The sequence below is a fragment of the Clinocottus analis genome, unplaced genomic scaffold (genome assembly GCF_023055335.1).
Source record: "Clinocottus analis isolate CAN_PGR_092001 unplaced genomic scaffold, fCliAna1.0.p SCAF_6, whole genome shotgun sequence".
Taxonomy (NCBI): domain Eukaryota; kingdom Metazoa; phylum Chordata; class Actinopteri; order Perciformes; family Cottidae; genus Clinocottus; species Clinocottus analis.
In genome coordinates this window covers 2,325,680-2,348,936 of record NW_027176218.1, presented here as the reverse complement: position 1 = coordinate 2,348,936, position 23,257 = coordinate 2,325,680, and the positions used below count along the sequence as shown (strand labels likewise).

At 40.0% G+C, this 23,257-nt stretch overlaps 3 protein-coding genes across 6 annotated transcripts; all 3 read left to right on the top strand.

Annotated features, from left to right (window-relative positions):
* Position 1: 1 nt before the first annotated feature.
* Positions 2–6,192, top strand: LOC137804573 (troponin I, fast skeletal muscle-like). 2 transcript variants are annotated; one of them, XM_068603877.1, is made up of 7 exons: positions 2–1,264; positions 3,120–3,147; positions 3,265–3,304; positions 4,362–4,490; positions 4,587–4,676; positions 5,121–5,294; positions 5,732–6,192. In XM_068603877.1, exons 2-7 carry the CDS (start codon positions 3,140–3,142, stop codon positions 5,807–5,809), a joined length of 519 nt encoding a protein of 172 aa, XP_068459978.1. In that variant the 5' UTR covers positions 2–1,264; positions 3,120–3,139; the 3' UTR covers positions 5,810–6,192. The 2 variants fall into 2 exon arrangements, with proteins under 2 accessions (XP_068459978.1, XP_068459977.1); XM_068603876.1 differs by having other exon boundaries at positions 3,117–3,147.
* Positions 6,193–6,271: 79 nt separating this feature from the next.
* LOC137804576 (troponin I, fast skeletal muscle-like) lies at positions 6,272–14,466 on the top strand. Of its 3 annotated transcripts, none has more exons than XM_068603883.1 (7): positions 6,272–7,921; positions 8,954–8,979; positions 10,464–10,503; positions 10,615–10,743; positions 10,987–11,076; positions 12,037–12,210; positions 13,015–14,466. In XM_068603883.1, the coding sequence occupies exons 2-7, from the start codon at positions 8,972–8,974 to the stop codon at positions 13,087–13,089; spliced, it is 516 nt and encodes a 171-aa protein (XP_068459984.1). In that variant the 5' UTR covers positions 6,272–7,921; positions 8,954–8,971; the 3' UTR covers positions 13,090–14,466. The 3 variants fall into 3 exon arrangements, with proteins under 3 accessions (XP_068459984.1, XP_068459982.1, XP_068459981.1); XM_068603881.1 differs by having other exon boundaries at positions 6,272–8,835; XM_068603880.1 differs by having other exon boundaries at positions 6,272–8,979.
* Positions 14,467–14,676: 210 nt separating this feature from the next.
* LOC137804575 (troponin I, fast skeletal muscle-like) lies at positions 14,677–18,721 on the top strand. The gene is made up of 7 exons (XM_068603879.1): positions 14,677–14,779; positions 15,742–15,775; positions 16,470–16,506; positions 16,598–16,726; positions 17,296–17,385; positions 17,967–18,140; positions 18,364–18,721. Exons 2-7 carry the CDS (start codon positions 15,768–15,770, stop codon positions 18,439–18,441), a joined length of 516 nt encoding a protein of 171 aa, XP_068459980.1. The 5' UTR covers positions 14,677–14,779; positions 15,742–15,767; the 3' UTR covers positions 18,442–18,721.
* Positions 18,722–23,257: the final 4,536 nt, after the last annotated feature.

The window sequence follows — 23,257 nt, the reverse complement described above, 5'->3', positions numbered from 1 at the left end:
CTCCTGCGCTGCCAAGGTTCACTTTTGACAACTTCCTGCTTCGTTTTGTTTTTGGTAATAAACGGGTTTTGCTTCTTCCGTCTCGCGTCATCGTGAAGCCTTCACGTAAAACACCCAGAATTGATCATTTTAAATAAACTCAACCAAAAGATATATATACAATGTCATACATTGTTCTCAACTGGCCTTTCCAGAGCTTTTACCACTTGTTTTTTTTCATGTGGTGAAACTTAAATATTGGCTGAAGAAGACCACGAGAGACGAGCATTAGTAATCAACAAAATTAATAATAATGATATTTATTTTATATATATATATTTTAATAGCTATACATTTCTTCAGTCACGACTTCCGACATATGGAAATATATTCTGTAATAATTTAATTTAATTAGCATATTAACAATTAATTGTCTCATCAAACAATAATGTATGTGAGCGGACACGACTGAGACGTTATATCGCCTCCTATGAATACATATTTCATAATATTGGAGTTTATTACCATTTAGTCTCATTATTTACGTCGTTATAGCCGTTTACAAATGTATTAATAAACACTTAAATCTGCGTTCATTACATCATAATGACGTCATATTGCTACATGTTGTAAGCTTCTAAGTGTTGAGGTGTTGTTGCCTTCATCCGCCACCAGGTGTCAGCAGAGGACTTCCTGTTTCACACCATCTCTCTTATTCAGTGTCTTCATCTCCTGACTGAGGAAGACATCTTTACAATCTTTAAATCACAAAATGTTTTGACAAACTTACGTCATAACAATTAAAAACTAATGTTGTTTTATCTGTCTTTAAAATATATATATATAAGTGTATTAATATTTCCTCATGGACAGTATTGATCAGAGATGGACTCCAGCAGAAGGTGAGCATCATCACTTTATATTTATTAATTATGTCTCCAATAAATATACTAATTATTGATCTTTGTATTAACAGTTTTATTTCTGCCTGCTGTGTTTTCAGTTGTCTGGATCTGAACTGCAGCAACAACAGTAGGTAAGAAGTTTTTGAACTATATTTTGTCTTTTCCCTCACGAGGACGGAGCTGACGGGGATTTACGAGGCGAGCGGTCAGAGGATGAAGGTATTCAGAGGATGAAGGTATTTCAAGAGCCGTGAGCCCCTCATGGCCATAAAAGACGACAGCGCCCCCTGAAGCCGGCTCACAGCGCTTATAAACCGCCAGAGATTTCACTTTCCCGTCTCCGGTCTTCCTGCCAGCTGCTCGTCATCGTCACTGCGAAGGTGAGAAACCTTTGTAGGTTTTAAGTAGTAAAGTAGTATTTTCTGTTCATGTTCAACAGAAAAGTCATAGTTTTTATGTCCAAAAAAAAGTGATAGTTTTTATCTCCAAATAAAAGTCATAGTTTTTATGTCCAAAGAAAAGTGATAGTTTTTATCTCCAAATAAAAGTCATAGTTTTTATGTCCAAAGAAAAGTGATAGTTTTTATCTCCAAATAAAAGTCATAGTTTTTATGTCCAAAGAAAAGTGATAGTTTTTATCTCCAAATAAAAGTCATAGTTTTTATGTCCAAAGAAAAGTGATAGTTTTTATCTCCAAATAAAAGTCATAGTTTTTATGTTTAAAGAAAATTCATAGTTTTTATGTTTAAAGAAAAGTCATAGTTTTTATGTCTAAAGAAAAGTGATAGTTTTTATTTCCAAATAAAAGTCATAGTTTTTATGTCCAAAGAAAAACAAGTTTTAAGTGAAAATTAATGATATTTTAGCAATATCTGCCATAGAGCTCCATAGTGTCCCATTAATAATTCATAATAATTCATAATTTACTTAAAATAAAAGTGAAATCCGTTTCTAGTCATAGTTTTTATGTCCAAAGCGAAACAAGTTTTAAATGAACGTATATGATTATAGCAACATCTGCCACAGTTTTAAATAAATAATTTATAATTACTCGTAATAAAAGTGAAAATAAAAAGTCATAGTTTTTATGTCCAAAGAAAAACAAGTTTAAGTGAAAATGAGGATTTATGCGTTCAGTTCTTCTTCTAAACATCTTTAATGTCTGACTCTTCTCTGCATTATTATATTCTTCTCAACTTGTCTGGCTTTTTGTTTTTATCGTTCAGTATTTGCTCTTTCGGGTCGTCTTCTCTCCGTCTCGCATGTCCATGGACCTCCGAGGGGAAAATACTCCGAATATCACATTACTGATAAATACTAAATATCATATTTCTGCTGATCTTTCCGAGCGAGCCCATCAGCCGGTGGAGAAAACATTGAATCCATTAGTTCTGCATTTACAGAATTAATTTGTGCGCAAACGGCACCAAAAGGTTTTAATCATCTGATATTAAATATGTGAAATTATGAATGGAGTTTGGTTCATTAAATCATATTCTGATGGTTACCTGACTGGAAACCTCTCCCGTTACCGCTCATGAACAAATCATTATGAGTGTCACCGTTGACCTTTGACGCCCGGCCAGGATTAGCTCTGACCTGACGCAGAAATGGCACTTGGGTCCCCAGGAAGCTGCTGAAGGGCCCCTAGAGGCCCCCAAACCGCAGTTTGACTAACACTGAAACTAACACTAAATTTATTAATATGAAACATAGATTCATTTTTGTCTTTGACAGTTTGTAACCACTTGAGATGATTCATCTGTTCTGTTTGGTTTCGTTTCAAAGAATATGAACTATTAAAATTTAACATTTAGTTTTTTTTACAGGGAATATCGAAGGTTGAACAACAAAATCTATAATTACGAAAGTGGAATATAAATGTTTAGTTTTTAGATTAAATGTTTTTTTACTTAAAAATGTTCAAGAATTTATGAGTGAAGTTATTTCAAAATAATATTAGAGAATATATCGTTATAAAATAAAGATTGTGTTTGTATGACTGAAAGACAGACAATATTATTATTAAACTGATAATGAGATTAAAATAATTGTTTGTTGATTAGATGTACATACAAATACGAGTTAAGTTTTCTCGCAGACTTAAAGTATTTAATATTTTCTGATTTGTATTATATAATACTATTGTATGTTATTGTTCATCTGTTGATAAACTTAGTTTATACAAGCTCAATAACTTTTTATGATTCTTATTGTTTTTCTCAAAATTAGCAGTCTGAAACAAAAAAGTCAAGATGTCTGAGTGAGTATGAGTTTATCATTTATTCTGAATCTAAGAAATGTCTTCAGATTAAACAATATTCAATATTTCTTGAGTATCCCATGACGTGGTTATTAATGCTCTTCATTATGGTTAAAGGGGAAAGAAGATGACATCGAGCCGCAGGCATCATCTCAAGGTGAGACTCACAACTCCTTCATAATCAGGAGAAAATATGAAATAAATAAAGCTGACGGTCCATCAGCTGGACGTGTGCATAGTGACAGCTGCAGGGTCGGGTGTTTCTGGAACTGCACTGTCATAACTTTAACAATAATACACAACTAGTCTCATGGACAGGCTATGAAACAATGGGCTATGAGACAATGGGCTATGAGACAATGGGCTATGAGACAATGGGCTATGAAACAATGGGCTATGAGACAATGGGCTATGAGACAATGGGCTATGAGACAATGGGCTATGAGACAATGGGCTATGAGACAAGGGGTTATGAGACAATGGGTTATGAGACAATGGTGTATGAAACAAGGGCTTATGAGACAATGGTGTATGAAACAAGGGCTTATGAGACAATGGTGTATGAGACAATGGGTTATAAGACAATGGGTTATGAGACAATGGGTTATGAGACAATGGGTTATAAGACAATATGTTATGAGACAATGGGTTATAAGACAATATGTTATGAGACAATGGGTTATAAAACAATATGTTATGAGACAATGGGTTATAAGACAATATGTTATGAGACAATGGGTTATAAAACAATATGTTATGAGACAATGGGTTATAAGACAATGTGTTATGAGACAATGGGTTATGAAACAATTTTGCATCTCTTTGTCATTGTTCTATGTCTCTTTGTGGTTGTTTTGTTTCTTTGTGGTTATTTGAGTATTGTTTGAGTATTGTTTGTGGTCACTTGGTCTCTTTGTAGTTTATGTTGTTTTGGTCTTTTGTGTTGTCATTTTGTGTCTTTTTATGTTACTATTATGTGTATATTTGTGTTCCATTTGTGTCTTTAAGGTTGTGTCATGTTTTTTATGTGTCTCTTTGGGTTCATTGCATCTCTTCCTGGTCCTTTTGTGTCTCATTGTGTTTGTCATTTCCTGGTTGGAACTTGTGTCTTTGAGTAACACTTTTCAGGTGAAGGCCTGCGGGGCCCCTGGCTCCTCGGGGCCCCCGAGTGCCATGTTGGCCGGTTCACTCATCCCTCTGTGTTGGCCCTGCAGAGTACCATCCTGCAGATCGCTGCCACCTGGCTGGAGCAGGAGGCCGTTGAAAATGTAGCCGCCAAAGAAGCGTACATGGCGGAGAAATGCTGTGCCCCCGAGCTGAGCGGAGACCAGGCCGCTCTGATGGTACGACAATACAAATAAAAAACACACAATCTTCATACTCCGAGTCCACAGACGAGTGGAAGACATGAATTTGTTTCCTTTTTTTCATTTCAACAGGAAATCTGCAAGAAGCTGCACCAGGCCCTGGACAAGATCGACGAGGAGCGGTACGACTCGGAGGCCAAAGTGATGAAAGCCGACAAAGAGGTAGAGAAGCTTTGGAAAAATAGATCAAATAAAGTATTAGAACTAATTTGAGGTTGATACGACTACTTGAACACGGGAACATGAGGTCCAACCCCAGCGTACTTGACTTCATGTCCTGCTCCGTAATAACAGATTATTTTTTAGGTGATTATTTGTTCTAATAATCTGAATCTGCAAAGTAACCAAAGCTTTAAAGTGAATATCCTATAAAGTTAAAGTAGAAGCAGAAGATGGAAATACTCAAGTGAAGTAAAAAATATGACATGATGCGGTTTTCTCACTTCAGATCTGTTCGAATGATTGTAGATAAATCTTCTGGATGCTTGTGGACTCTTTTAATATGGATCATGGACGTGATCGGATCTAAAAGTCCCATTTGCTTCATGTTTTCTTGGCGTCGTACTCGTTGCGTATGCGTTGACGTGGTTTCCTTCTTGCCTCCAGATCGACGACCTGAAGCTGAAGGTGGTGGAGCTGGCCGGCGTGAAGAAGCCGGCCCTGAAGAAGGTCCGCATGTCGGCCGACAGCATGCTGCAGGCGCTGCTGGGGGGGAAGCACAAGGTGACCATGGACCTGAGGGCCAACCTGAAGCAGGTCAAGAAGGAGGTCAAGGAGGAGGTGAGTCCTGCTCTCCGTCGTAGCTTCAGCCAATCAGCTTGTAGCTCCATCACAGCTGCAGCCAATCGGCTTGTAGCTCCGTCACTGCAAGCTAAACACTTAACAAACGCTCGACAGCAGAAAGTGTCTACATATTCCTTCACAAACTAAAAACACATCTTTTTGACTTTGAATAAGGAAGGTAGCGCAGTAGTAGCTATTCAGTAGCACTTAAATGTCTCTAACTGGTAGCACTGTGTGGTTTGGCTTTATTGAAGAAATTGTACTTTCTTGATTCTTGTTGTTCTGAGTTTGTTCTCACGGTTGAATGCACTTATTGTAAGTTTCTTTGGATAAAATATTCAGCTAAATGTCAAGTAGTAGGATAATAGAATGTTTAATATATATATAAATATGGCCGCCGCCGCGTCACTGAGCGCCATCTGTCCGTCCTGCAGGCCGGAGAGGCGGTCGGCGACTGGCGTAAGAACATCGAGGACAAAGCTGACAGGAAGAAGATGTTCGAGACTTCCTAGATTTCCTAGTGACTTCCTTTAGACTTCATAGAGACTTCCTAGTGACTTCATAGAGACTTTTTTAAAGACTTCTTAGAGACTTTCTAAACTTCCTAGAGACTTCCTTGAGACTTTCTTGAGACTTTGACTTCCTCCTTGTTGCTTCTCGACGTTTTCATGGAAAAACTCGTGCCATTAAATCGTTTTTTACAACAAGGCAATGATGTCAAATGCAGTTCTTTTTAGTTTTATTTTGAAAATCTGATATTATCAGAATCAGAGGAACGTGGGCAAAAACATCATTGGTGTTGTGTTCAAGACGAACCAGCAGATGTCAGCAGAGAGCCTCTCTCTCTCTCTCTCTCTCTCTCTCTCTCTCTCTCTCTCTCTCTCTCTCTCTCTCTCTCATCATCATTACAAAGTGCTGTCTTGTTACATCTCTTCTTCTCCTCCACTGAGTGACCATGAAGTTCTTCAGACGGTGAGTTTTTAATCTGTTTTTCACTTTTATAAAATATTTGCATGTTTTTTTGTTAAACATCTTCATCCACTTCTTAAAGAACACAAACACAAAGAACACATACACAAACTCAAAAATCATTTCGACAAATTACCAAAAATCATTTTAATATCCATCGCATTTAAATTATTATTGGAGCCAAAAGACGATATTTTAGCAAGAAATGAACAAACAGAGAAACTAACGCTTTTCAAAACATCTGGTTTCACCTCCATGGTCAAAACAAAAAGGATTAATTCGGATTTTGGATTTATTTAATAAAATAAACAGAATGAAAGATGATTTCAATCATTGTGGAGTTCAGTCCTCTTCTAAAACATGGCAGTTAAACGTAACCTTATGAACATAAACCATGAATGTGACTCAATGGACTCGAAAGTGACTCGAGAGAAGTTACGTAAATATACATGTGCGTATCCCTAGCTTGATGCTACACATGATTAGCACCTTAATGGAAAGCTGTGGGGGAAAAAAACCCGCTGTGGGACAAAAGTATTGAACTTAGTTATGGATAAATAATACTTGGTATATATTGTACTTACTTATGGATAAACAATACTTGTTGGTATGTATCGGTGCTTCTTCTTGAGCAGAGCTCCTCTGTTGTGGAATCAGAGGCATTCAAGGTCCAGGAAGAAAGTTAAGGTATTTTGTCCCTCAGTGGACCTCAACCTACGGTACACGAAATCTGCACCGAATTAGTTACAAAAAATACTTAACTTCACTTCATCAAAGTCAAGCTTTGCAAGGATATTCTTAACACATAGTGATATTTTATAGTTGAATAAAACACAATAATTTGCATAATTAAAAAGAGGAAATACATCCTGAAAGTCTTTTATTTTTTCGGATTTTGTTTTTCTTCTTGTCTCCTGTGTTCTAGTAACACATACACTGATATAGGAACCTCTTAACTGGTCTCACAGGTGTTTTCTGTAGATTTGTGGTTGAGGAGATATTCTGTAAAAACATTCGCAATTTTTGAGAAAAATGTCTGAGGCTCAAGTGAGGCTAAACTAGTCCTATTAACGTTTATTCATGAATGCTCATTTATATAACTTTACTCTTTCATTCCAAAACATATTCTGAGTGTTTTGCATTCAAGCACATTTAGTAACACCAACATGGAGGAAACAGGTTTGTTGACAGACCTTTCTGATTCATGGAGTGGAACAAAGAGAGATGTAAAATGTCAAACCTTTGACTCTCTTGTGTCAACAGCATGAAACATGAATTTTGAACCTGACTTCTGACCTGTACCTCTGTGAACGTGACCGCACACGTATGACGTGGTCACGCCTACGCGAGTCCTCATGTGTGAACCCTTCAGGGACTCGTGGGAACAATGTACCGGGAACCCGATAGCGAGCGCTCGGCGTCCGCTCGGCGAGGGAGAACTTTACGAGGTTCCTCGGCGGAGTCGCTGGTATTTCTGGAGCCGGCGGCTGCCATTGGTCTGAGGGCTCTGCTACCATAAAGAGGACCCGCCTGCTGCTGAGCCAGCACTTCACACCCTATATACCCTGTTTCATCCCTCTGTTCCGGACTTGGCAGCTCTCTCTCTCCCTCTTCTTCTTCCTCCGCTGCGTCTTCCTCCTCCTCGTCGTCAGCAGGTGAGTCTCTGCAGCGGGTTCTCCCCAGCAGGTTGAAGTGACTTTAAGCTGCAGGTGTGACCTCTGACCTCTGAGGCTGCTCCAGAGAGTTTGTTGTGACAGCGAAAGGTTTTTGTTTTCCGACCCTGCGGGGGTTTGAACCCTCGGTGTTCTGGATCCCGCATGCCGTTGGTTCCTGTTGGTTTCGCCAACAGGAACCGAGTGGTCTTTATCATTTAAAGTATTCCAGATGTTCCCGTCGTCAATATTTAAACTCTACGTGTTGAATTGTTTTGCTTGTAGTTGCATGTCCAGACTTTCATCTCAACGTTATTGATTAGCACTAATTGAACGCTGTAATTACCGGATATTAATTACCCAATTACACCAGAGAAATTATCTACAAAAAAGAAGCCTTACAGCATGAATTTATGATAAATGAGATGCATTTGGATCCATAATATGTTATGAACGAGATACATTTATATCGATAATATGTTTTAGGGCTTTTTGTTTGTTATAAATTAGAAGAAACAAATTCTTTGTGACGAGGATTTTAGATTTGAAAGACTCTTTAAGACTCTTTATTTCTGTCGCTTCTCTTTTGGGACTGTGTGTGATGTTCTTTTCTCCTCCACGTCGTCTGGAACGCGTCTCGTGGGTTCTCCGTCCCTTGGGTTCTCGGTCTCGTGGGTTCTCGGTCGCGTGGACTCCTGGGTTCTCAGGTCTTGGATCCTGGGTCCTGGTTCCTTGTGGACTCCTGGGTTCTCGGGTCCTGGATCCTTGGTCCTTGGTCTTGGTTCCTCGTGGACTCTTGGGACCTGGGTCCTGTGTCCTGGGTCCTCGTGCTCCTCTGGTGGTATTTGGTGACCAGATGAGAGCAGAAGTTACATTCCTGGCAGCGTGTCTGGAGGTGTCGGGTCCAGGATTAGCCGGTTTGTGAGGTTCCTGAAGCGGATCACGTTTCTCTGCTGGAGGTCGAGGGGTCGCGATCAATAACGTGTTGGCTCCTTGTAACATGTCGACTCTGATTTATTGTTTCTGTCTCCACAGAAGCAAACCAGCAGCAGCATGTCTGAGTGAGTACGCCTCCTCCTCCTCTTCTTTCTGCTACTCTTCCTCCTCCTCCTCCTCTTCCTCCTCCTCGTCATGGCCTCTCTCTTTGTCTTCTTCTTCTCCTCCGTTTCCTCTTTAGCTTTCTTCTTAGCTTTCTGTAGTTGTGATGGACTTGAGAGCATAGACACAAGTCACTGGTTACCATGGCTCCTACTGCCTGCGTGTGTGTGTGTGTGTGTGTGTGTGTGTGTGTGTGTGTGTGTGTGAGACTGATTTATAAAATGAAATAAATTGACAAGTTTAACAGGTTTCTGCTGCTGCCTCTCACTCACCCACACACACACACATTGTAAACTCTGAAATAATCTGAAAATATTCCTAAACTTTAACAATATTTACATGAAAACTGTGCTAGTTTAAAAAAATGGCCAATTGGTTAAATCAACTCCAGACTTTTGTCAACGTTTTAAACATTAAACCATGTCTCTGTGTTGTATGGCGAGTCACTATGACCACAAAGATTAAAAAAAATAAAATCTCTCATAGCACACGATTCCTTATGCAAGCCGCACATTTTGATGTATTTTGACACGGGAGGAGATATTCACCAAAAAATATTATGAATTAAGTTTTTAAAAAGGTTACTTTTAAACTTAATATAATGGAAAATATATAAAGTACCTGATGCATTTCTAGACTTCCTTTTTTATTGTCTTAAAAAGACGGAAACAAAGTGAAAGAATAATAATCAGAAAACAGGAAACAAACTATGAAAATTTGGTTCTGACTCATCATCATCATCGTCATCTTCTTCTTCTTCATCCTCTCCTTCATCTTCACGTGGTCTCACAGCTGTTGGACCGTCAGAATGCCTGAACATGTGACGGCTTCAGATGACAGCAGCTGGACAGAAACACGACACTCTTTAATATTCTATATTTATGAACACATTTTAAAAGATGTTTCAACTTCTCAGAAGTTTTCTGTTTGTTTTTTCTCCTACTGTGGGATAAGAGTCATAACTAAAACTGTTACTTTACTGTTTCCACACAGTGTTATTGTTATGTATTTACCATTCATTCACCTTTTTAATAATTTTTATTTACATTATGTGTTAATCGCAGGACGCACCCACAATGACAGGATGTTATTTATTCATTAAAACATAACAGAACCCGTGAAAATAATGATAAAATAGTTTTAATGAAGATGAGAAAAGAGCATAACTATTATCTACCTCTATCTTTCCATTTCCTCTCATCAGTGAAACAATCACAACGTTAGATTTAATTAGAATACAACGATCAGAGCGATACGAGCATTCAGGCGCCCTCATGTGGCCATGAAGTGAACTGCAGACAGAAATGTTAAGTCAAAGACAATGCAGACGTTCTGATCAAATCTCCTGCGACACACTGAGGGTCCCTGGAGATTATCAGGCTAGCTGTTGCCCCCCGTTCCTGCTCTTTATGCTAGGCTAGGCTAATGCTAACCTCTTGTGTTTCAGGGTAAAGAAAATGACGTCCAGCCGCCGGCATCACCTGAAGGTAAGACGGAATTCTTCTCGCCCGCCTCACCGACGTCTTCGTAGGCGTCTCTGTGGCGTCTCTGTAGTGAACCTTTAATGGACGCTTCTTCCTCCTCTTCCTCCTCCTCAGAGCATCATGCTGCAGATCGCCGCCAGCTGGATCGAGCAGGAGAAGATTGAACTTGTGGCGGCGAAGGAGACGTACATGGCCGAGAACTGCCCCGCCCCCGACACGAACGGAGACCAGGCCGTCCTCATGGTGCGACCCCGAATACTCACAATATAAGTACTATTACCACACTGTAAGACAACTGAGTCACTTACAAGAGTAGTATCTTTAGACTGTGGTATTACTACTTTTACTGATGTCAAGGATCCCAGTATTTCCTCTACCAATGCAAAATGAAGTATCAGATTCATGACAATCCTTGTTTTGTAAAATCTTCATTTAGAAACACTGAAGTAAAGTTGTTGTTGGTTTGTTTGTTTGTTGCATCAACAGGAACTCTGTAAGAAGCTCCAGAGTGCCATCGACAAGATCGACGAGGCGAGGTATGACGCCGAGTCCAAAGTGGGCAAGTGCGACTTGGAGGTGAGACACACACTGAGCTGATGCCCTCAGGGGAAATATCGATATAACTACATCTATAAAACCTTGAGGGGCAGCCTTTTTTCTGTGAGCAAAAATCAAGATGGTAGTGGACAAAAAAAACAAGATGACAGACAAAAAACATGATGGCGATGGACAAAATCCAAGATGGCGACGGACAAAAAACAAGATGGTGACGGACTAAAACCAAGTTGGTGATGGACAAAAACTAAGATGGCGACGGACTAAAACCAAGATGGCAACAGAAAAAAACATGGTGGTGGACTAAAACCAAGATGGTGATGGACAAAAATACAAGATGGTGATGGACAAAAACCAAGATGGCGACGGACAAAAAACGAGATGGTGTTGGACAAAAAAAACAAGATGGTGATGGACAAAAAACAAGATGGTGACCGACAAAAAAACAAGATGGTGATGGACAAAAACCAAGATGGTGACAGACAAAATCTAAGATGGACAAAAAAACAAGATGGCGACGGACAAAATCCAAGATGGCGACGGACAAAAAATGAGATGATGACGGACTAAAACTAAGATGGTGACGGACTAAAAATCAAGATGGCGACGGACAAAATCCAAGATGCCGACGAACAAAAAACAAGATGGCGACGAACAAAAAACAAGATGGCGACGGACAAAAAACAAGATGGCGACGGACAAAATCCGAGATGGTGACGAACCAAAAAACGAGATGGTGACAGAAAAGAAAAGTGCGAGTTTGGAGTGACAACCGCTTGCAATGAATAGAGATACACAAAAGTCAAAATGTCCTCAATGCTGAAAATATGGACAATAGTAAACAAAATAACTTGCTGCTCATAATATGTATATAATCAACACAATCAGCTGCTTTCTGGACATTAAATCATTCTTTTACAGCATCAGAAGTGGCCTCCTATCCGAACACTGTTTCACGCGTGGTTTCCTTCTTGCCTCCAGATCGACGACCTGAAGCTGAAGGTCGTGGAGCTGGCCGGCGTGAAGAAGCCGGCCCTGAAGAAGGTCCGCATGTCGGCCGACGCCATGCTGCAGGCGCTGCTGGGGGGGAAGCACAAGGTGACCATGGACCTGAGGGCCAACCTGAAGCAGGTCAAGAAGGAGGTCAAGGAGGAGGTGAGGACATCTTCAACATGAACGCATCGTGTGTCAGCTGGTCGTGACCTCCAGCTGTTGGCTGGACTCAGATGTTCCTTCTCGAGAAAGAGTTTGTCCTGATTCAGTTTGTTGCAGGTTTGCTCGGCACTGGAAGAAGTAATCTGACTTTAGTACACAAAGTAATACCACAATGTAGAACTACTCCATGACAAGTAAAGGGTCTGCATCCACACAATGTTCCCAAAATCTGTCCTGTGACATTAATAGGTTATTAATACGTCAGTGACGACGTCTACATGCATCAATTATTCTTTTTTGGGCTGGAATTCTGAAAAAGACAAGTTTTGTACATGGCTCATAAAGAACAATATTACAAAACTAATCCCATTGACCATCTTAAAGCAACGTATTTAATCATCTTTATTCACAAAGCAAAGTATTCAATCATATTTACTAAACAAAACAAAGTATTTAACAATGTTTTTTAAACATAACTAAGTATTAGACAATATTTATTAAACATAACTAAGTATTCAACTATCTTTATTTAACATAATTAAGTATTTAACAATCTTTATCAAGCATAACTAAGTATTTAACCATCTTTATTAAACATAACTAAGTATTTAACAATCTTTATTAAACTAAGTATTTCTGAATAAGCAGGTTTAACGTCTCTTATTGATTGTTTTTATACTTTAGTGAATGAATGGAAGTCAACGGCTTCCTGTAAACAATGAAAAACTCATGGCATCGTGGACTAAAACAATAATTAACATAAATGTGTAAAAACATAATTAACGTTGTGATGTCTTTGTTCAGTCGACAGAAGCTGGCGACTGGCGTAAGAACATCGAGGACAAAGCCGACAGGAAGAAGATGTTCGAGACTTCCTGAAGTGTCTCTGTTGCATCATGGGACGACAGCTAAGACACTTTCCTTCTTGTTGTTGATGTTTATTTGCTTGTTTTTTGTGATACCGACTGAGCTGAGACAAAATAACGTCAACGTGGACGCAGTTCAAATGTCTGACAGGAAAACACAATTTAAAAAATGTACAAGTTTCCACCGAGTCGTTAGAAATAAATGTTTTGAAATCAGGATTCATTTGTGTGTTACGTTTATCCTTCTGCACGTTGTTTACACACAAAACCAAGCTTCTGTTTTTACAATATTTAGACTTTTAGCGTCAGTGTTAGCTTAGCTTAATGTTCAAAGTCCATTAGTCGTTAGATGTGATTTAAAGATTAAAAAATAAATCTAATAATTGGACTTTAAGTTAAGTTATTTTTTGTCTTTTATTCTGCAGTTAGAAATAAAACAATTGTTCAAATAGTCAATGAAAGATTTTTTTTTTTGGACCAAAATATTAGCTTAGCATCTTTAGTCTGAATACACAAAACAGAATGGATGGTTTTTGAGAACAACAACCTTTTGACACAAAGAGCCGAGCTAGCAGTTTCCACCTGCTTCCAGTCTTTATGCTAAGCTAAGCTAACAGCATCCATGTCTGAAACTCTGTACACATCACACTATCTGAGCGTCTCTCCTCCCGTGTTGAACAATCTTTTCTAAAGAAGACAGAAGAAGAGAAACATTTCATTCATTCATTTCTAGAAGCAGGTGATTTTACCTGTAACGACACGATACAATAAGGGAATATTTCCACCTGAAGTGACGGCTCAGCGGTTAAAAACCAGCCTGGTCTCAACCTGCGTCTTAACTTACGCTTCAAGGTTATGTGTTTTCTGTTTTTACACAGGACTTTCACTCAGGAGACAACAGTTTGAAAGCAAAAGCGACTTCCTTATTTGAGTAATAGTTTTGTTGTCTGAACGTAATTGAGAATTCGCTTTCGTAACGCCAAAAAAAAGGTTGCGAGGGGTCACGACGTCGACATGAAAAGCATTTTTGGTTCGTAAACGTTGAGAGTCATCGTGTCCGTGGTTTGCAGAAGCATACAGCGTACGTCAAAAAACGTTAAAATAACTTCAGAAAACGTCGCTAAAGCCGAACTTCAAGGCTTTAGTGACCTCTGGTGGCGAGGTTGCAGATTGAAGCCAACCGATTACCCCTCGGCCCCTCCTCCCTCTGCAACGGTGCCTTCAGGTGACCGAAGAAACCTGAAAATCAGTGCTTTGGTTTTGTCGGTTCTCACAAGGCGGTGCGACAAAAACAGATTATTTAGTTACATTTCCTCTAATTGTGTCTACTGTTGGATTCAGTCTCTGAAGGGTTAAAGATAGAAAACAGAAAGATGTTTTCTAGTTCAAGAGGGGGGGGGGGGTCACACCGGGCGACTCCTTGTGTGACTCCTTGTGTGAATCTGCATCTTGAGGCTTGAAGTCGACTCAGTGGGGGGTTTGGGGGAGGAGGGAGGAGCTCTGGTGTATTTCAGGAGCTCGCCGGCTCATTGGTCGGCCCGGGATCATTTCCATAAAGAGGATCTGAGCGTTTTGCTGAGGCATCGCAACCCACCATATAAACCCTTTTTCTCTTTTCACTGTGGGAGTTTGCCAGTGTCTCCTTTTCATCCACAAGTGTGTCGTGGGTCTCTTCTTCTTCTTCTTCTTCCTCCTCTCAGTAGGTGAGAAACTCTTCATTTTGTCTCTGCTTTTCTTCTCCGTCAGCGTCTCTGAGCGCAGCATCTTTCCTTTATTTCTCCAGACGTCCTCCACCAGACTTGTAAAACTTTAAGAGGCGGAGATCGCAGTCGTTCGATTCTCCACCTCTGACCCTTCCCGACATCACGAACTCGCTTTCTGCATTTTCGCAGCAGACGTTTGACCTTTTCCTGATTTACGGGCCGCGCTCGCTGGCTGCGTCGTGTTTTATGGTCCTGAAGCTGTTTGGAAAGTCACTGAAATACCAGCGTGTCATTATGCCGACTGAATTATTGTTGAGGCGTCGTTCTAAAAAAAGGGTTTGGAGACGAATTAGAGCAAATTAATGAGATTGGATCACGGATTAAAAAGAAATGAAGTGTTTTTTGTTTGAAATGGGACGTGAACATGTTGTTTTAAACGTGTTGGTTGTCCTTCATTTGAAATGAATTGCTCTTTAGTGCATGCATTTCTCTGCAGCTGTTTGTTTATCGTTTTTTTGGACGTAAAATTTAAGAAACTCAGAAAAAAATGGACTTAAATTTTTTTGAAAATACATTAAAAGTCACTGTTGAAATGTGGAATACTTCATGAAACAAAGTACTGGAGAAAACCACTCGTTGATGGTTGCTCCTGATTTAGATGAACTTAAGTTAACAATATTCCAGTAGAGAATTTCTTTAAATGAACTCTCCACCCGATCCGCTTGTGAGCCGTCGGACGGGTCATCGGATCCCGACCGTCCCGGTTTAGTTCAGTCGACGTCGCTGCTCTTCAGCTGCGGGTTCGGATCCCGTTACGGCTGAAATATGCCCGACATCCGCCGGAGCAGCAGAACACGCTGAGCTCAGAGAACCTCACCCCGACATCCTGATCTGACATGTGTCTCACCGTGTGTGTGTGTGTGTGTGTGTGTGTGTGTGTGTGTGTGTGTGTCTTCACGCAGGTTGTGGACCGTAAAAAAACGCCAAGATGTCTGAGTAAGTCTGAGCGTCCTCTTGGATCAGATCCTCCAGGTTTAGATCAGGATGTTTTATGGAAAAAGCTGTAAAAAAAAACAACGAACGGATTTTTTAGTGCAAAGTTTTGTTCCTGAAGTCACAACAGAAATCAATTAAAGTACTGAAAGTGGAGAAAGAAACATTTAGAGATGTGTTTCCTCCATAAGTCTTATTTACATGAAAAAAAACAACAACCTTTTACTACTTTCTTTATTTACGTCTGTAGATTTCTTTCTAAATTCACCACAACATAACGCCTCATTAGCATATTCAACCACAAGATTTCATAAAACTTGTGACACAGTGAATCCTCTTAGTGTGAGTGGTGAAGTGGTGAAGCGTCACGGTGATATCTATGAGGTCATGTGTTGACCCTCTTCACCTGTAGAGTCTTCATCAGGATGTAATGTCACTAAACTTCTCTTTACAGAGGTTTGTTCACATCATGACCTCATTTATTATTAAAAACATGGAGGACATATTAAATATGGCTCTCGACAGTATTTTATGATTCATGCAGTGAAGCAACAAGATATTTATAATTCATTCATAGCTCTTCATGAAGAAAACTGCATTTAAAAAATAAATCAATTTATCCCATCGTTAAGAATCACCTGTCCTGAGTAAAGCATCATTGATGATGATGATGATGGTCTGACTTCCTCCCAAACAGAAAAAAGATGACTTCCAGCCGCAGGCATCACCTGAAGGTACTTGTTTTAAATTTAAACGAGGACTTTCATTGCAACAACGCGAGTCGTCGGCGTGTGAAACAATAAAAACATGTCGTCTGTCCCGCAGAGTCTGATCCTGGGTATCGCTCAGAAATGGCTGGATACGGAGAAGACGGAGGACATCGCGGCCAAGGAGGCCTACATGTCCCAAAACTGCCCTCCACCCACGACTAGCGGGGACAGTGCCGCCCTGATGGTGAGAAACAGCATCACAACCACAGGAAACAGCATCACAACCACAGGAAACAACATCACAACCACAGGAAACAGCATCACAACCACAGGAAACAGCATCACAAGCACAGGAAACAGCATCACAACCACAGGAAACAGCATCACAAGCACAGGAAACAGCATCACAAGCACAGGAAACAGCATCACAAGCACAGGAAACAGCATCACAAATACAGGAAACAGCATCACAACCACAGGAAACAGCATCACAAGCACAGGAAACAGCATCACAAATACAGGAAACAGCATCACAACCACAGGAAACAGCATCACAACCACAGGAAACAGCATCACAACCACAGGAAACAGCATCACAAATACAGGAAACAGCATCACAAATACAGGAAACAGCATCACAACCACAGGAAACAGCATCACAACCACAGGAAACAGCATCACAACCACAGGAAACAGCATCACAAATACAGGAAACAGCATCACAACCACTTTATCTTCAGATGGTAGTACAGGTACTACAGGTGTACCGTACTTGTATGTAACATGAGTACTGTGTGTATTTGCTTGTTTCAGGAATACTGCAAGAAGCTGAACTCCCTCATCGACCGGATCGACGAGGAGAGGTACGACATCGAGGCCAAAGTGCAGAAGGCCGACAAAGAGGTAACCGCCCAATGACATCATGAACTACAGCTACGCCCAATGACATCATGAACTACAGCTACGCCCAATGACATCATGAACTACAGCTACGCCCAATGACATCATGAACTACAGCTACGCCCAATGACATCATGAACTAGCTACGCCCAATGACATCATGAACTAGCTACGCCCAATGACATCATGAACTAGCTAGGCTCAATGACATCATGAACTACACCTACGCCCAATGACATCATGAACTACAGCTACGCCCGATGACATCATGAACTAGCTACGCTCAATGACATCATGAACTACACCTACGCCCAATGACATCATAACATGACCGTAATAACATGACCGTAATAACATGACCGTGATAACATGACCGTGATAACATGACCGTGATAACATGACCGTGATAACATGACCGTAATAACATGACCGTGATAACATGACCGTGATAACATGACCGTAATAACATGACGTTGGTTCTTGTATGGTCTCTTTTTTCACGTCTTGATCATTTCTCATGTCAACCGATCCAAAGACTTCATTTCACTGGTTCATCTCACCCAGAGAGTGTGATCCCTCCTCAGATTGAAGACCTGAGGATCAAGGTGGTGGACCTGAGAGGAGTGAAGAAGCCGGCCCTGAAGAAGGTCCGCATGTCGGCCGACACCATGCTGAAGGCTCTGCTGGGCTCCAAGCACACGGTCAACATGGACCTGAGGGCCAACCTGAAGCAGGTCAAGAAGGAGGTCAAGGAGGAGGTGAGTCTTCAGCACTCATATCTCATCCATGTCGTCATCACTCAGACATCAGAAGATACTATTCTGATGCTTTATGAGAGGAAAAGTACGAAAATATACCAGCATCACCTTGAAAACGGCGTTTTACTCTTTGGACTCATATAAAACATAGTTTCCTACATGGAGTAAAGTCAACACCGACAACGCTTGAACACAAACGGTTTGTTGTTGTTGTCCTCTGCAGCCGACAGAAGCCGCCGGTGACTGGCGTAAGAACATCGAGGACAAGGCCGACAGGAAGAAGATGTTCGAGACTTCCTAGAGACTCGAGCCGCCGCCGGTGTCTCTGTTTTTATGAACTCCACGTGTCGTACTTGTTGTGTTGGTTTGAACCGGACGGAGCTGAACTGCAGCAGGTGGCAAGTCTGAGAGGAGTCGCTCTGCGTTGGAGGATTTCGTTGTTTGTTTTTTTTTGGTGTGTTTGTCTAGACGGAGGCGGAGGAAGGAGGTTCACGCACCAACACACAACACCAAGTCTTAAACTCCACACGTCCAGGGAAACATGTTGAAGAGAAAGAATAAACTCAAAATGTGGAAGAGAAGACGTCTCGTGTCTTTATTGATATTGTTTGATTTGAGATAGTCTGTTTAAATAATGTTGTCATATTTGATCTTCTTTTATACACAAACAGAAAGTATACATCTGGGATTTCACGAAACACAAATTACTGGATTTGTTGTAATAATTCATACAATTTTGTTTATTATATTTTGTCCACAAATATCACATTTTCCACTTTTTTTTTCAAAAAAGCACAAAGTGAGTCATCGAGTCACTGATGACATTATTCTGTAGTTTTAATTATAATTATATTATTATATTATACAGTCATCGATTCTGTGAAACACAAATAAATATTTTTTTAAAGTTGTACTACAGCGTCATTTGACTTCCATACAGGATAATAAACAAAATGACCCGACAGGAAGTGGAAACATTATTGTAATTTAGTTTCTGAATGTGTCTTTTATTTTATTATGAATAAGATGAGCTTTATGTATGTATAGTAAATGTAGGAGAGGTGAAAATATAAAATATATACACACAATGACAAACAGTCACAAGACTCTTTTTGATATTCATGCATGTGAAGCGTTTATAGTTTAACAAATTAAATCTGAGCATTGACGTTTGACTTAATGACTCATGAAGTCCTTTATTACACTTCAATTCACATCGTTTAGTCAGAAAAATAATATGAAAACGGCTAAGACAACACATAAAGGAACACTTCATCCTTCAGTTTATCACAAACATTCATCAACACAAAGGAACACTTCATCTTGCAGTTTATCACTAACATTCATCATCAACACATAAAGGAACACTTCATCAGTCAGTTTATCACTAACATTCATCAACACTTCAACCTGCAGTTTATCACTAACATTTATCAACACTTCATACTTCAGTTTATCACAAACATTCATCATCAACACATAAAGGAACACTTCATCCTTCAGTTTATCACAAACATTCATCATCAACACATAAAGGAACACTTCATTCTTCAGTTTATCACAAACATTCATCATCAACACATAAAGGAACACTTCATCCTTCAGTTTATCACTAACATTCATCAAAAACACATAAAGGAACACTTCATCAGTCAGTTTATCACTAACATTTATCAACATCACATAAAGGAACACTTCATCCTTCAGTTTATCACAAACATTCATCAACACTTCATCCTTCAGTTTATCACAAACATTCATCAACACTTCATCCTTCAGTTTATCACAAACATTCATCAACACTTCATCCTGCAGTTTATCACTAACATTTATCAACACTTCATCCTGCAGTTTATCACAAACATTCATCATTAACACATAAAGGAACACTTCATCCTTCAGTTTATCATGAACATGCATCATCAACTGTTTTCATATAATTAACACACACACACACACACGCACGCACGCACGCACGCACGCACACACACACACACACACACACACACACACGCTCCTTGTAGGGGCCCTGAGCGTTGCCTCTAAGGTTTCTCAGGTTCTAACTTTACCGTCGCTCTGTGGGGTCATGTGACTCATCGAGACGCTTCGTTCTCTCTCAGGTTTAAATTTAGTCTAAAACGTCTTGAGGCGTTTATTGATTTATAAATAAGATCATATTTTAAAGCCGTTAGCAGTTATAATAAACAGCTTGGAAAGAAGCGATGGAAACATGTTTGACATCTTCTGGTTTTCTTTAGTTTTAATTCATGTTAATAATAAATTTACAAAGTAGAAGTTACTCAAGAAAACTGCTCAGATTTATGTACTTATGTACTTATACTTCACTGGAGTATTCTTTGTTTTACTTCTACTCCACTACATCTCAGAGGTACATATAGTACTTCTTACTGTACCACATCTCAGAGGTACATATAGTACTTCTTACTGTACCACATCTCAGAGGTACATATAGTACTTCTTACTGTACCACATCTCAGAGGTACATATAGTACTTCTTACTGTACTACATCAGACCTCGGATCAGATATTGAGCTCTTGACCACTAGGAGGCGTGTTTGTTCTGTTTTTCTGCTCTGAACAGAAACTCAGGAGGATTTTACAGGATTGTCCCTGCAAAAGATTATAGATTATACACTATAGATTACAGATTATAGATTATACACTATAGATTATATATTATACACTATAGATTATACATTACAGATTATACACTATAGATCCACTGTAGATTATTGTATATATTATATATTATACACTATAGATTATATATGATACATTTAAATTTATACACTATAGATTATATTTTACATTATACATTATACACTATAGATTATATTATACATTATACACTATAGATTATATATTATAGATTATACACTATAGATTATATTAAACATGATAAACTATAGATTATATATTATACATTATACACTATAGATTATATATTATAAACTATAGATTATATATTATAATATAAAACATCTGAAGTAAAGAAATGAAGTGTGTGAACAAAGGAAAGTGACTGAACGCTTCATCTCACATGAACTCACAGTATGAACTCCTTCATGAAGCTGAAGCTGCATCCTGGTAAAATGAGACGTGATGAGCTGACAGTTCAAACACAATCCTGTTTATGTTTTATAGTTATTTGATATTTGATGTTCAGCCTCAGGATGCACAAAGAGAGCACAGTGCTCTCTTTGTGTCGCTGCAGCATCCAGTTACCGGCTAAATAATCCAGGTCCTCCACCACTAATGACTAATCTGAGACACCAGAATAATGTTTATCATCTGCTTTGTTTTCATTGGCATCAAAGAGCTAAAGCGCATCGTGAAGGGAAAAGTCTCCACTTGTATCAAAGAAGTGAAGAAGCGGTGAGGTCTGCAGCGGAGCAGGATGCTCTGACCACATTCTAGTTGAATCTTTGTGTGTTTTATTGCGGCGTTGTGTACATCCCAGTGGAGGTGTGTGGTGTTTTATCTGCTTCCTGCTTCACCTCACGCTGCAGGAATGCAGCGCCGCCGCTCTGTTGCTGCTTTAAAGAGCTCGCTTCCCCCCGAGCGCAGCGCAGGAACACCTGGTGGAGCGCGAAGGAAGGACTACTACTTGTACTACAGAGTATTCCTACATTGTAGTATTACTACTTCAACCCTTTAAAAACACTTATTTTTAGGCCTCTGCTTGAAAATGACATCACACCCAAACTAAACAAGGTGCATCTCTGCAGCCAGTAGGGCTGTTTGAATAGTGTTGGTTACAATAAAAGAGTGAAACCTGAGTTGTGTGTTCAGATGTGTACATATCAGTCGATGTGTTACTGCTTAAGAGTAAATTAAGAAGTAAATTATACATTTTTTATAGCAATATCTGCCATAGAGCTCATATGGGCTGCACAGCACTTCTTACACTTGTGATTCTCTCCAGCGTTTCACGAGTTACCGACTTAAACAAAAAGTACTGAACATGCAGATGTGAAAAACCGACCGCTGCATCCCGAACGGTTTCATCACGGGTCCGGTGTCAGCGGATCTTTGCTGCCATGGCAACCGGTGTTTATTTACCGCCGCAGGCTGACAACAACAAAGTGTTGTCGTGTTGTTCGAAGAAAAAGCCCCGAAGGACAAAAAGCGGCAACAAAATAAGTGAGTTAATGTCGAAGTGTTTACAGGACACAGATCTCTGTTTTCTACACAATGAGACTGTTGATGCTACAACATGAATATGATGAACACATGAAAGCATCAACAACCAAAAGAAACCTCCAGGTCAGAACAGTTACAGCTGCAGTCTCTCTCCTGACCACCAGGGGGCGACTCCTCTGGTTGTATAGAAGTCTATGCTTCATGTGTTATAGCTGCATTCTCTCTCCTGACCACCAGGGGGCGACTCCTCTGGTTGTATAGAAGTCTATGCTTCATGTGTTATAGCTGCATTCTCTCTCCTGACCACCAGGGGGCGACTCCTCTGGTTGCATAGAAGTCTATGCTTCATGTGTTGAAGCTGCATTCTCTCTCCTGACCACCAGGGGGCGACTCCTCTGGTTGTATAGAAGTCTATGCTTCATGTGTTAAAGCTGCATTCTCTCTCCTGACCACCAGGGGGCGACTCCTGTGGTTGTATAGAAGTCTATGCTTCATGTGTTAAAGCTGCATTCTCTCTCCTGACCACCAGGGGGCGACTCCTCTGGTTGTATAGAAGTCTACGCTTCATGTGTTAAAGCTGCATTCTCTCTCCTGACCACCAGGTGGCGACTCCTCTGGTTGTATAGAAGTCTATGCTTCTTCTTCATCTCTTCCTGCTGACGCGGTGCTTCTTCTTGTCGGGCGCTCGGTGTCAGAGAGCAGACCTGAGAGGAGATGAGAGCCGCTCGGCATCGAACACTTTCTGGGTTGCAGGTCAAACCCCCGGAGCTGCGATGAGCGTCTCTTTGTTCCAGACTGCAGCTTTAATCCGGATTGAGCCAAACAATCAAAACACGTGTTTATTCTTACGTCTTTCTTTCTTTCTTTTGTTTAACCTGGAAAACAAAAACAATAAATTCCATAAACTGAATCTTGAGAATCACCTGAAGAAAAAGTTTAAAAAACAATATAAT

Excerpts from the sequence above, each read along its gene's own strand:
- LOC137804576 (XM_068603883.1), top strand. Across the intron at positions 11,077-12,036 it reads TGGGCAAGTGCGACTTGGAG|ATCGACGACCTGAAGCTGAA; the intron begins GTGAGACACACA and ends TCTTGCCTCCAG. Across the intron at positions 12,211-13,014 it reads AGAAGGAGGTCAAGGAGGAG|TCGACAGAAGCTGGCGACTG; the intron begins GTGAGGACATCT and ends GTCTTTGTTCAG.
- LOC137804573 (XM_068603877.1), top strand. Across the intron at positions 4,491-4,586 it reads GAGACCAGGCCGCTCTGATG|GAAATCTGCAAGAAGCTGCA; the intron begins GTACGACAATAC and ends TCATTTCAACAG. Across the intron at positions 5,295-5,731 it reads AGAAGGAGGTCAAGGAGGAG|GCCGGAGAGGCGGTCGGCGA; the intron begins GTGAGTCCTGCT and ends TCCGTCCTGCAG.
- LOC137804575 (XM_068603879.1), top strand. Across the intron at positions 16,727-17,295 it reads GGGACAGTGCCGCCCTGATG|GAATACTGCAAGAAGCTGAA; the intron begins GTGAGAAACAGC and ends TGCTTGTTTCAG. Across the intron at positions 17,386-17,966 it reads TGCAGAAGGCCGACAAAGAG|ATTGAAGACCTGAGGATCAA; the intron begins GTAACCGCCCAA and ends ATCCCTCCTCAG.